The sequence below is a fragment of the Neophocaena asiaeorientalis genome, unplaced genomic scaffold (genome assembly GCF_003031525.2).
Source record: "Neophocaena asiaeorientalis asiaeorientalis breed wild unplaced genomic scaffold, Neophocaena_asiaeorientalis_V1.1 scaffold90, whole genome shotgun sequence".
Classification (NCBI taxonomy): Eukaryota; Metazoa; Chordata; class Mammalia; order Artiodactyla; family Phocoenidae; genus Neophocaena; species Neophocaena asiaeorientalis.
Window position 1 is genome coordinate 1,871,519 of NW_020172445.1, and position 12,356 is coordinate 1,883,874.

Below are 12,356 nucleotides of genomic sequence, written 5' to 3' on the forward strand. Positions count from 1 at the left end.
AGCAGAAAAGGCTTTGGGAGGAAGTGATTCTTCATCTGAGATCTGAATGTAGAGAGTTAATTAGGTGAAAAGGGAGTTTGTTATGGTCCAGTGTCTCAGGCATACGCAACAGTGAGGCACAAATGTCCTGTGAGAGGAGGGAGCCTGGTGCATTGAAGGAATTGATGGCTGAAGCATAGAGGAAGTGGCCATGAAAAGGATTTTGGTCTTTTGGGAGAAAACTGCTGCCACAATATGTAAAAAGAGAATTTAAAAGAATATAGGAAGGAACCACTTTATGGAAACTGTGTTAAAAAAAAAAAAAAAACTAAAACCAGTAGCCATAAACCTGAGGGTGTTTATATGCCTAGCATAACATGTTTTCTTGCTATTTTCTTTTCTCTATAATTCTGAAGAATAAAATCTAATTTATGACTCCTTGTGTCCTCAGCCTCTGCCAAGCACTTGCTTTCCACTTATTTTCAGTACCACTTAGGCAGTTAAGATGGTTCGGATGTGCAAAATTTAGAGAAGGGGGTATGGGGTATGAGTTTGTCCTTATTTAAAGTGTTAAAATAACATTTCTAGTAATGGATAAACTCCTATTTTTTCCCATATTATAAAGCTGAGAAGTTATCTCTAAGTCTAGGAGAATATTCTTTTGATGAAAATGAAGAACAATTAAAGGACATAAATATGAAAGAGAAGAATCTTGAAGATTACTGGAAGAAAGCGAAGGAAATTCTACACAGAATAGAACAGCTTGAAAGAGAAGGAAATGAGGTTGGCTTCTTTGTTTCAAAGAATGTAGAACTTCTTTCAAATATTTTTTAATAATGCAGATTGGAGGGTAAAATATTTTTCTTGCCAAGTTACTTTTTATTTTAATGGTTTTAAATTTAAAATTCATTAGTAATACTTGAGGAATCATCCTTGAACACAGAAAAAAATATTTTTAAAAAGTGGAAATGATGACTGAAAAAATAAGAGACATGGAAGATAGAGCCAAGAGATCTATCATTTGTATAATAAGCGTTCAAGAAGGAGAAAGAATGGAGAAGTAATAATCTCTCTCTCTCTGTATGTGTGTGTATATATATACACACACATACAGTTGACCCTTGAACAACAGGTGTTTGAACTGCTTGAATCCACTCATACATGGATTTTTTTCAATGAATATGTACTACAGCACTACACAGTCTCAGGCTCTCAGGTTGGTTGATTCAATGGATGTGGAACTGTGGATATGAAGGGCTGACTGTAAAGTTATATGTGGATTTTCGACTGCCCCATGTTGTTCAACGGTCAACTATATATATACACATGTTTATGTATGTATATATACACATACACACATTTCCATATTTTAAAAAAATAATTTATTTATTTATTCATTTTTGGCTGCGTTGGGTCTTCGTTGCTGCCCCCAGGGTTTCTTTAGTTGAGGCGAGCGGGGACTACTCTTCGTTGCCGTGTGTGGGCTTCTCATTGCAGTGGCTTCTCTTGTTGCTGAGCACAGGCTCTAGTCTTGCGGGCTTCAGTAGTTGTGGCATGCTGACTCAATAGTTGTGGCTCGCGGGCTCTAGAGTGCAGGCTCTGTAGTTGTGGCTCACAGGCCCAGTTGCTCCACAGCATGTGGGATCTTCCAGATCAGGGCTCAAACCCATGTCCCCTGCATTGGCAGGCAGATTCTTAACCACTGAGCCACCAAGGAAGCCCCATTTCCATATTTTTACTATGTATGTATGCTTTGTGTCTTTGTATGTGCATGCATTAAAAAAAATAAAAACACATTATCTAATTTAGTATAGTAATTTTATTCTTTTAAATGACTGAGTAGTATTCAATATCATAGATTACCATATTTGATTTAACTAGTCTTTTATTGTTGGACATTTAGAAAATATTTAATCTCTCACCAGTGTAACCAACTCTAGAGTAAGGATCCTGCTACATTTATATCTTTGTAAGAGCTTTATTGAGATATAAATCACATTCCATACAATTGACCCAGTTGAAGTATACATTTCATTGGTTTTTAGTATACTCACAGAATTGTGTGACCATTACCACATTTAATTTTAAAACATTTTTATCACCCCAAAAAAGAAACTCCATACCATTTAGCAGTCACCCTCTGTATTCCCCCATCCATCCTCCCCCAACCCTAGGCAACCACTGATCTATTTTTTGTCTCTCTGTATTTGCCTATTCTGGACTTTTTATATAAATTGAATTATATAATATGTGGTCTTTTGTGACTGACTTCTTTCATTTAGCGCATTTTCAAGGTTCATCCATGTTGTAGTATATATCAGTACTTCTTTCCTTTTATAAAAAAATAGCTTTATTGAGATGTAATTTATATACCATTTGCCTATTTAAAGTGTACAGTTCAGTAGTTTTTATTCACAGATATGTGCAATAATCACCAAAGTCAACTTTAGAATATTTTTATTCCTTCAAAAAGAAACTCTGTACCCTTTAGCTATTTTCCTGAACACTCCGACCCGCAGCCATAAGCAACCACCAATCTTCTATCTAACTCTACAGATTTGCCTATTCTGGGTATTTCATAAGAATGGAATCACATAGTATGTGGTCTCTTGTGACTGGCTTCTTTCACTTAGCATGTTTTCAAGGCTCATTCATCTTTCAGCATGTATCAGTATTTCATCGCTTTTTATGGCCAAAGAGTTTTCCATTGTGTGTACTACATTTTACTTATCCATTTAATCAGTTGATGGACATACTCTATTTTTTTAAATTTATTTTTAATTTATATATTTTTGGCTACATTGGGTCTTCGTTGCTGTGCATGGGCTTTCTCTAGTTGCGGCGAGCAGGGGCTACTCTTTGTTGCGGTGCGCGGGCGGGCTTCTCATTGTGGTGGCTTCTCTTGTTGCGGAGCACAGGCTCTAGACGCGGGGGTTTCATTAGTTGTGGCTTGTGGGCTCTAGAGCACAGGCTCAGTAGTTGTGGTGCATGGGCTTAGTTGCTCCGTGGCATGTGGGATCTTGCTGGACCAGGGATTGAACCCATATCCCCTGCATTGGCAGGTGAATTCTTAACTACTGCGCCACCAGGGAAGTCTCTGGACATACTCTTTTACCTATAGCCTATGTCTTTATAGTTAGCATGGATTTCAGTATATAGTTTGGTCTTTATTATCCTGTGTATTTCTGCTTTTTAATTGATGTGATCATTCCATTTCCATTTAATGTAATTACTGATATATTTGGGTTTAAGTCTACCATATTGCTATTTGCTTCCTGTTTGTCCCATTTGTTCTTTGTTCCTTTTATTCCTGCTCTCCTGCCACCTTTTATATTATTTTTAAATATTCTATTATATTTCATGTTAGATTATTGGCTAAATATTCTTGGTTTTTTAAGGGATTGCTTTAGGATTTATAATACACATCTTTAACTCATCATGGTCTATATTCAAATAATATCATGCCACTCATGTAATATTGTAAGACCTTTGCAGTAGTGTGCTTACATTTCCATTTGTTCTTTGTGCTATTGCCATACGTTTTACTGCTACATTTGTCATAAACTGCCCAGTAATATTATTTTTGCTTTAAACAGCTATCTTTTTTCTAAAAATATTTTAATGTTTAATAAAATAATATTTACATACAATGGTAATCACACATTTTAAGCATTCAGTTTGACTTATGATATATTTTCTTTTAATAATTTTTTTTTTGGCCATACGCGGGCCTCTCACCACTGTGGCCTCTCCCGTTGTGGAGCACAGGCTCTGGACGCGCAGGCCCAGTGGCCATGGCTCACGGGCCCAGCCACTGCGCGGCATGCGGGATCCTCCTGTACCAGGGCACGAACCCGCGTCCCCTGCATCGGCAGGCGGACTCTCAACCGCTGCGCCACCAGGGAAGCCCTATAATAATTTTTTTTATTCCACAAGAGATAATCTTCTAAGTTTTATTTATTTATTTTGAATTTTAGAATTTTATTTATTTTTTTATACAGCAGGTTATTAGTTATCCATTTTATAAGTCTTGTTCCTGATCTTAGAGGCAGTGCTTTCAGTTTTCACCATTGAGAATGATGTTTGCTGTGCATTTGTCATAAATGGCCTTTATTATGTTGAGGTAGGTTCCATCTATGTCCACTTTCTGGAGAGTTTTTATCATAAATGGTGTTGAATTTTGTCAAAAGCTTTTTCTGCATCTATTGAGATGATCATATGGTTTTTCTTCTTCAATTTGTTAATATGGTGTATCACATTGATTGATTTGCGTATATTGAAGAATCCTTGCATCCCTGGGGTAAATCCCACTTGATCATGGTGTATGATCCTTGTAATGTGTTGTTGGATTCTGTTTGCTAGTATTTTGTTGAGGATTTTTGCATCTATATTCATCAGTGATATTGGTCTGTAATTTTCTTTTTTTGTAGTACTTTGTCTGGTTTTGGTATCAGGGTGATGGTGGCCTCATAGAATGAGTTTGGGGGTGTTCCTTCCTCTGCAATTTTTTGGAAGAGTTTGAGAAGGATGGGTGTTAGCTCTTCTCTAAATGTTTGATAGAATTCATCTGTGAAGCCATCTGGTCCTGGACTTTTGCTTGTTGGAATATTTTAAATCACAGTTTCAATTTCGTTACTTGTGATTGTTCTGTTCATATTTCTATTTCTTATTTCTTTTTTGATGTGGACCATTTTTAAAGTCTTTATTGAATTTGTTACAATATTGCTTCTGTTTTATGTTTTGGTTTTTTGGCTGTGAGGCATATGGGATCTTAGCTTCCCAACCAGGGGTCGAACCATTACCCACTGCACTGGAAGGCAAAGTCTTAACCACTGGACTGTCAGGGAAGTCCCCGAGTTATGATAATTTTATACAGTTGTGTAACTATCAGGACAGTCAAGATATAGAACAGTCCACTCACCCTAAAGTGTTTCCTTGTGTCCCTTTATAGACAGTCCCATTCCCCATCCTCAGCCTAGGCAATTCACTGATCTGCTTTCTGTCATTAGTGTCCGTTTCTATAATTTCATGTAAATGGAATCATATATTATATAATATTTTGTGTTTGATTTATTTCACTTAATATATAATGTTTTTTAGATTCACCAATGTTGTTTTATTAATATTTTGTTCCTTTTTACTGCTGAGTAATATTCCATAGTATGGACACACCACAACTTGTGTATCCATTCACCAACTGATAGACATTTGGGTTGCTTCTAGATCTTGGCTACTAGCAATAATATTATGTGAACATTGGTGTACACTTCTGTGCCTGTAGTGTACATTTTCATTTCTCTTCAATAAATACCTAAGAGCAAAATCACTGGACAATTATATTTTAAAGAAATTATGAACCTCTTTTTTTTTTTTTTTTTTTTTTTTGGGGTACACGGGCCCCTCACCGCTGCGGCCTCTCGCGTTGCGGAGCACAGGCTCCGGACGCGCAGGCCCAGCGGCCATGGCTCATGGGCCCAGCCGCTCCACGGCACGTGGGATCCTCCCAGACCGGGGCACGAACCCGTATCCCCCACATCAGCAGGCGGACTCCCAACCACTGCGCCACCAGGGAAGCCCTACGAACCTCTTTTAACATTTCCTAGAATACAAGTCTGCCTCCACTTGCCGCCACTCAAAACAACACGGCACCAAAAGAAGAAAAAGTCCCTTCTTTTTCTTCCATCCTTGTATTGCCTCTCTAGCACATTCTGATGTCAGAGTCTAACACTGGCTAGCCCTAGAATAGTGGTCTTATAGAGTCTAGTTTAAGTTTTACAATGCAGGACAAAGGAGGATAGGTTTGGAGTTGAGGAGCAATAAATTAAGAACTGGTACATCCTTTATGTCATGTACACAGCTGTTACCCTGGGATACTCCTTTACCATCTTAATGATTCTCTTTGTATCTTTCCTTGATTCCTGATTTCCTGGATCCTGTGTCATTCTCTCTTTTTTGGTTTAGTTTCCCATTTTGATGGGCTACATTCTTCTTTAGCTTTCTGAAAAAGGGTACATAGTATGTAATTTTTTTGAGACCTTGTAAATATGAAAATAATTTTATTTTGCCTTCAGAATTAATTGATAGTTTGGTTAGACAAAATATTCTAGATTGGAAATCACCTCAGAATATTAAAAGTGTTGCTCCATAGTCTTGTAGTTTCCAGTGTTACTCTTGAGGTCCAAAGCCATTCTGATCCTTTGGTGTGACCTGTGTTCTCCTTCTGGAAGCTTATATAATTTTTATCCCCAGTGTTTTAAAATTTTACAGTGTGGTGTCAGTCTCTTTTCATTCATTGTGTTATATACATAGTGGGCCCTTTCAATCTGTTGACTTATGTCCTTCAGTTCTGGGAAAGTTTATAGCATTATGCTGTGATGATTGCTTCCCTGTTTTCTCTTTCCTTGTTTTCTGAAACTCCTATTATTTATTTGTTGGACTTCTTGAGCTGGTCTTCCTTCTTATCATTTCTCTCTTATTTTCTTCTCTTTTTTTGTTCTACATTCTGGGAAATGTTCTCATATTTACTTTTTAAACTAACCTATTGAGTTTTTCACTTCTGCTATTATGTTTTTAGTTACCAAAGCCTCTTTTTTACTCCTTTTCAATTATCTTATTCTCATTTCATGGACTTAAGACTTAACAGGCATTCTTCTTTTAAATATATCAATGACAATTCTAATTTTTTCTCCTGGTTTTCCCAAAGAGTTTATTGGTCAGACCTGGGGATGGGGAGGCCCTGCATCTAAAACAAGGTATTTTCTCTAGTTGCGGCGAGCAAGGGCTACTCTTCATTGCAGTGCTCGGGCTTCTTATTGCGGTGGCTTCTCTCATTGTGGAGCACGGTCTCTAGTCGTGTGGGCTTCAGTAGTTGTGGCACGCAGGCTCTAGAGCACAGGCTCAGTAGTTGTGGCACGTGGGCTTAGTTGCTCCGCGGCATGTGGGATCTTCCCGGACCAAGGATCGAACCCATGTCCCCTGCATTGGAAGGCAGATTCTCAACCACTGCGCCACCAGGGAAGCCCTGCTTCATTTATTTAAATTCAACATTATCAAGTCTGCTAAATAGGCTGTCATTCACCTATCTGCTTTCCAATTCCAAAATTTTGTTGCATTTGTATCTTCTTCCATTTCTCCTTGTGGAATTTATGCTTCTCCTTGTGGGTTTATGCCTTTTTTTTTTTTTTTTTTTTACTGCGTTGGGTCTTCATTGCTGCACACGGACTTTTCTCTAGTTGCGGCAGGTGGGAGCTACTCTTCATTACGGTGCATGGGCTTCTCATTGCGGTGGCTTCTCTTGTCACAGAGCACAGGCTCTAGGTGCACGCAGGCTCAGTAGTTGTGGCTTGCGGGCTCTAGAGCACAGCCTCAGTAGTTGTGGCACATGGGCTTAGTTGCTCCGCGGTGTGTGGGATCTTCCTGGATCAGGGATCAAACCCATGTCGCCTGCATTGGCAGGCAGATTCTTAACCACTGTGCCACCAGGGAAATCCCTATGCCTTTTTATTTTTTATTTATTTATTTTAATAAATTTGTTTATTTATTTATTTTTAGCTGTGTTGGGTCTTTGTTGCTGCGCCACCAGGGAAGTCCACCTATGCCTTTTTAAGAACTGTTGTTCTAATTTTTTTTTGGAAGGAACGAAAATAAATATGGGTGTTAAAGTCATCATCTTTACCTGGAAGTCCTATCTATCTATCTGTCTACCTATATATCTTACAATTGCAGAGTATTCCACTGATGGATATGCTAGTTCCCCTTGAGATGAACTTTCAGGTTCCAACTTTTAGCTATTACAAACCATACTGCAGTTAATAACATTAACATTTTGCACATGTAAAAGTATATCTATAGGATTTTTTAAAAAGATATACACAATGTTTTTTTTTGTTTGTTTGTTTTGTGCTGCGTTGGGTCTTCGTTGCTGCACTTGGGCTTTTCTCGCTCTAGTTGTGGCCAGCGGGGGCTACTCTTCGTTGCAGTGCGTGGGCTTCTCATTTTGGTGGTTTCTCTTGTTGCGGAGCACAGGCTCTAGGTGCGCGGGCTTCAGTAGTTGTAGCACGTGGGCTTAGTAGTTACGGTACGTGGGCCCTAGAACGCACGGACTTCAGTAGTTGTGGCTCATGGGCTCTAGAGCTCAGGCTCAATAGTTGTGGCACACAGGCTTAGTTGCTCCGTGGCATGTGAGATCTTCTCAGACCAGGGATCAAACCGGTGTCCCCTGCATTGGCAGGCGGATGCTTAACCACTGTGCCACCAGGGAAGTCCCACAGTTTTTATTATGAAAGATACTGTCAAATTGTTTCTCCATAGAGGTGTACCAGTTTACACTCTCCCCCATAATGTACAGAACGTTTCCCTATACCCTTTTGATCTTTGCCAATGTCATAAATGAAGAAAGATGTCTAGGGACTTCCCTGGTGGTGCAGTGGTTGAGAGTCTGCTTGCCGATGCAAGGGACACAGGTTTGTGCCCCGGTCCGGGAAGATCCCGCATGCCGCGGAGCGGCTGGGCCGGTGAGCCATGGCCTCTGAGCCTGCGCGTCCGCAGCCTGTGCTCCGCAACGGGAGAAGCCACAACGGTGAGAAGCCCACGTATCGCAAAAAAAAAAGAAAAAGAAAAAAAGACGTCTATGGCACTTCCCTGGAAGTCCAGTGGTTAAGACTTCGAACTTCCAATGCAGGGGGCGCGGGTTCGATCGCTGGTCGGGGAACTAAGATCCCACATGCTGTGTGGTGGGGCCAAAAGGTAAAAAAAATAAAATAAAGAAAGATATCTCATTTACCTTTAATGTTTATTTCTCTTATTAAAGTGAGATGGAGCATTTTTCATATGTGTAAGAGCTATTTATTTATATTTCCTTTCTTGTGAACTGTTCATCTCCTTTGCCTATGTTTCTACACTGTTACTGATCTTTTTCATAGTTCATTGTAGTAGCTTTTTATAAATGTTACTAGAAAAATTCTACTGTAGCTCAAGATATGACATACATATTCTTTCTAGCTGTTTTGATTTGTATTTGATTTTGCTTTTGACCCTTTTTTCCTCTGGGTCCCCACCCCCCAATATTCTTCATCTCTAGCAGAACTTAAAAAAAATTTTTATGTGGTAAAGTATAGGTTTTTCTTTTATGATTTATTGATTTTTTGTAATACTTGGAAAGGTATTCCTCCCATTGAGAATATTAAAACATCATGGTTTCTTTTAGAACATATATAATTTCATTTTTTTATATTTAAATATTTAGTTAATTTTTACTTTATTTTTGTGTAAATTGTGAGATATGTATTCAGTTTATCTTTTTCCCAAGTTGACTACCCAATGTCCCCAAATCATTTAAAGAATATTCTCCCCTTCCTTCCTAATGTAAACTACCCCCTTTATAATGTATATTCTATTGACAATCATAAACTTTTTCTGCATTATTTAAAGGGAGTGTAAATTGAATTATAAAGCAAATGATTATTTTGAAATTATTTACTTATTTTTACATTACAGGAAAGAGTACAAAGAGTAAAATATAAGGATTATGTTTCATCTATGAACATAAATATTCAAAATACATTGAAACACCTCCATGCAGATAGCAGTGGTGGAGGTTCCAAAGCAGAAGATAGGGATAAAAGCCAGTCTAGAAAGCTTCAGAGTTATAAGTCCCATGAAGTCATGTCCAAAGCATGTACAAATGATGATCAAATGAAGACCCTGTTAAAGAGTGCAAATCCAGTTAATGCTTGTTATAGGGAGAGTGAGCAAAATAAGACTTTATGTAAAGCCAATTCAAGCTGCAATCAAAACTTACGTGAAGAAACAACCTTTGAAAAAAAGAATTTTGTTTCTCAATCAAGGTATAGTTTAATAATTGTTTCTAACTTTTATTTATTCAGCATTTGTGTGTGTGTGTGTAGTACTATGTGCCATACTCTTAAACACTGGGATATAGAAATGATAAGCATGGTTTTAAGAGGAGCCTAATGTAGGAAATGTTGGGAAAGGAGTTTGGATGGGCCAGTATGGGCCAGTTTATCTAGGGGCTTGCATGTAATACTACTCAAGATTTTCTGTTATAACTTATAGAGTATAGGGAGCCGCTGACGATTTTAAATTGAGTGACACGATCAGATTTGAATTTTAGAAGGGATACTCAGAAAACTTAAACTGAACCTCTGTAGCTGAAATAACAATGCACGTATTGATAATCCATCAGCAATTTAGCAAAAGCCAGTTTGTAAGTTTAACTTGATAAAAGGGAGTAAGGAGTGATGAAAATCTGGTTTAGGCTTGTCTTTTCATTTGTTCCCTGTACCTCACCTCCAGTGTATGTCCTTTCTCGCTCATGGGTAGCCTGTGGGGCTGGACCTGGAATTGCAGCTTTTCTTCCTAAAGCCTTTCTTGTGTTCTGCTCTTCTGATAGTTACTGGGCTAGGAGGGAAACTGAAGAGAATGGTGCTATGTTCTGGGGAGGCTGCAGGGTAAACTAAGTGTTAGACAGATGGATTACATCATCACACCCCCTTTTTCCTTTTCAAAACCGTTCTTCATGTAATTTTAACCCGATTTCTCAGGGATATAGAATTGGGAAGTAGTGGGATATGCTCTTGGGCCAACCTTCTTGCCCTCTGGCCCAATGAATTTGTTATTTCCTCTTTTTTGCTCTCCTTCCTTCCTATTTTCCTCTTTTATAACTTTTTATTCCATGTTTCTGCTGGCATCAGTATTATTGACCTCTGGAGTCTTGTTTAACTCCACTTTTTTTTTTTTAATTGAAGTAAAGTTGATTTACAATGTTTCAGGTGTACAGCAAAGTGATTCAGTTTTATATATATATATACACACACACACACATACACACATATATATACTTTATCAGATTCTTTTCCATTATACATTATTACAACATATTGAATAAAGTTTCCTGTTCTATACTATAGGTCCTTATTGTTTATCTATTTTTTATCATATATAGTAGTTAACTCCACTTTTAGAAACAAGGCTATAACCATTGCATACCATACTTTGGCAGAATTTGGTAGATTTTGGTAGATCCTGACTCCAGCTCTTTCTGCCTGTCAAACATCAGAATCACACTACTGCTTATGGAAAGATTTGTTCACATACCAAACAATATGTTTACTTTTATTAATCTGGTGTCTATTTTCTTTTAGCGACCATATTTTTAAACATCCAACTCCTATTGGCAAAAACACAAAGCAACAGTTACCAGTAACAGGTATGACTAAAAATGTTTCTTCTTTGATTGTTCAAGAAAATATATTTAGGTGATTAATATAGCTAAAAGTAATATCGTCCCTCTAACATATAAGCCATGCCTTTGACTCTCTTTCTGGTCTAAACGCCTCAGTCACCTTTTATTGATATCCTTTCCGTATATCCACCAGGATGACTGGAAGTGGAGTACTGGGCTACAGTTTATGAAACTCTTGAGAATTAATAAATCTTATAAATGTCAGGTCCTTTTCACTAATCAAAAATATCTTTCATTTTGCAATTTTTTTCCCCAGATCCATTGACATTATGTTCAGATATAATAAATAAAGAAGTCATTGGTTTTCTAGCAACAGACAATTGTTCCCAAATATTGAAGTATAGATGCTCAGGTAAATATTTTTTTAATTGTAGTTGTTTCATAATTAATGCTTTATATGATGTTAATTAACTAGAATTTGTAATAGTTCTACCTGTGTGATTTAAAGTTCATTCCCTTTGGAGAAATAACAATCTGGGGTCTCATAAAACACTCGAATTAATACCTTCTATCTGCATTAGTCTGTGTTCCCAGTATTTGTTCATATGAATCAATACAGCTAATACTCTTTTTTCTTTTTTTGAATTTTATTTTATTTATTTTTTTATACAGCAGGTTCTTATTAGTTATCCATTTTATACATATTAGTATATATATGTCAATCCCAATCTCCCAGTTCATCACAGCACCACCCCCCCACCCCAGCGCTTCCCCGCTTCGTGTCCATACGTTTGTTCTCTACATCTGTGTCTCAATTTCTGCCCTGCAAGCCAGTTCAGCAGCTAATACTCTTAAAAAATTACTTTATTATTCTCTTTCTGTCACCATCTATAAGTTTAATTTTACTGAGTAAGGTAAACATTTTTTATATTTTCAGAGAGCCAATAAATAGGGATATGTTCTGGATTATAAATAATCCAGAATTCCACAGTGCTTATTCCATCCCTTCTTCTCCTTCATATCCCAGTATTTGCTCTTTGTTTACTCTTACTGTTGCACCCTGCTCTTTGGAGAAAACTGAGGCTATTCCACATTAGGCTCAAAATATTACTATTCTTCTGTCTTAGATGAAGGGTTTATCTCTTTTACTCTAAAACTGATATCTAGCTATAAT

General features: G+C 37.6%; 1 protein-coding gene across 1 annotated transcript in view; it reads left to right on the forward strand.

Moving 5' to 3' along the window:
• The window catches only part of TERB1 (telomere repeat binding bouquet formation protein 1), a 29,121-nt gene extending 17,589 nt beyond the window's left edge, over positions 1-11,532 (forward strand). Inside the window, exons 11-13 of the mRNA XM_024733994.1 lie at positions 605-762; positions 9,475-9,824; positions 11,499-11,532. Coding sequence (XP_024589762.1) covers positions 605-762; positions 9,475-9,824; positions 11,499-11,532 — 542 coding nt within the window. The remainder of the gene's footprint in view (positions 1-604; positions 763-9,474; positions 9,825-11,498) is intronic.
• The last annotated feature ends 824 nt before the right edge of the window (positions 11,533-12,356 follow it).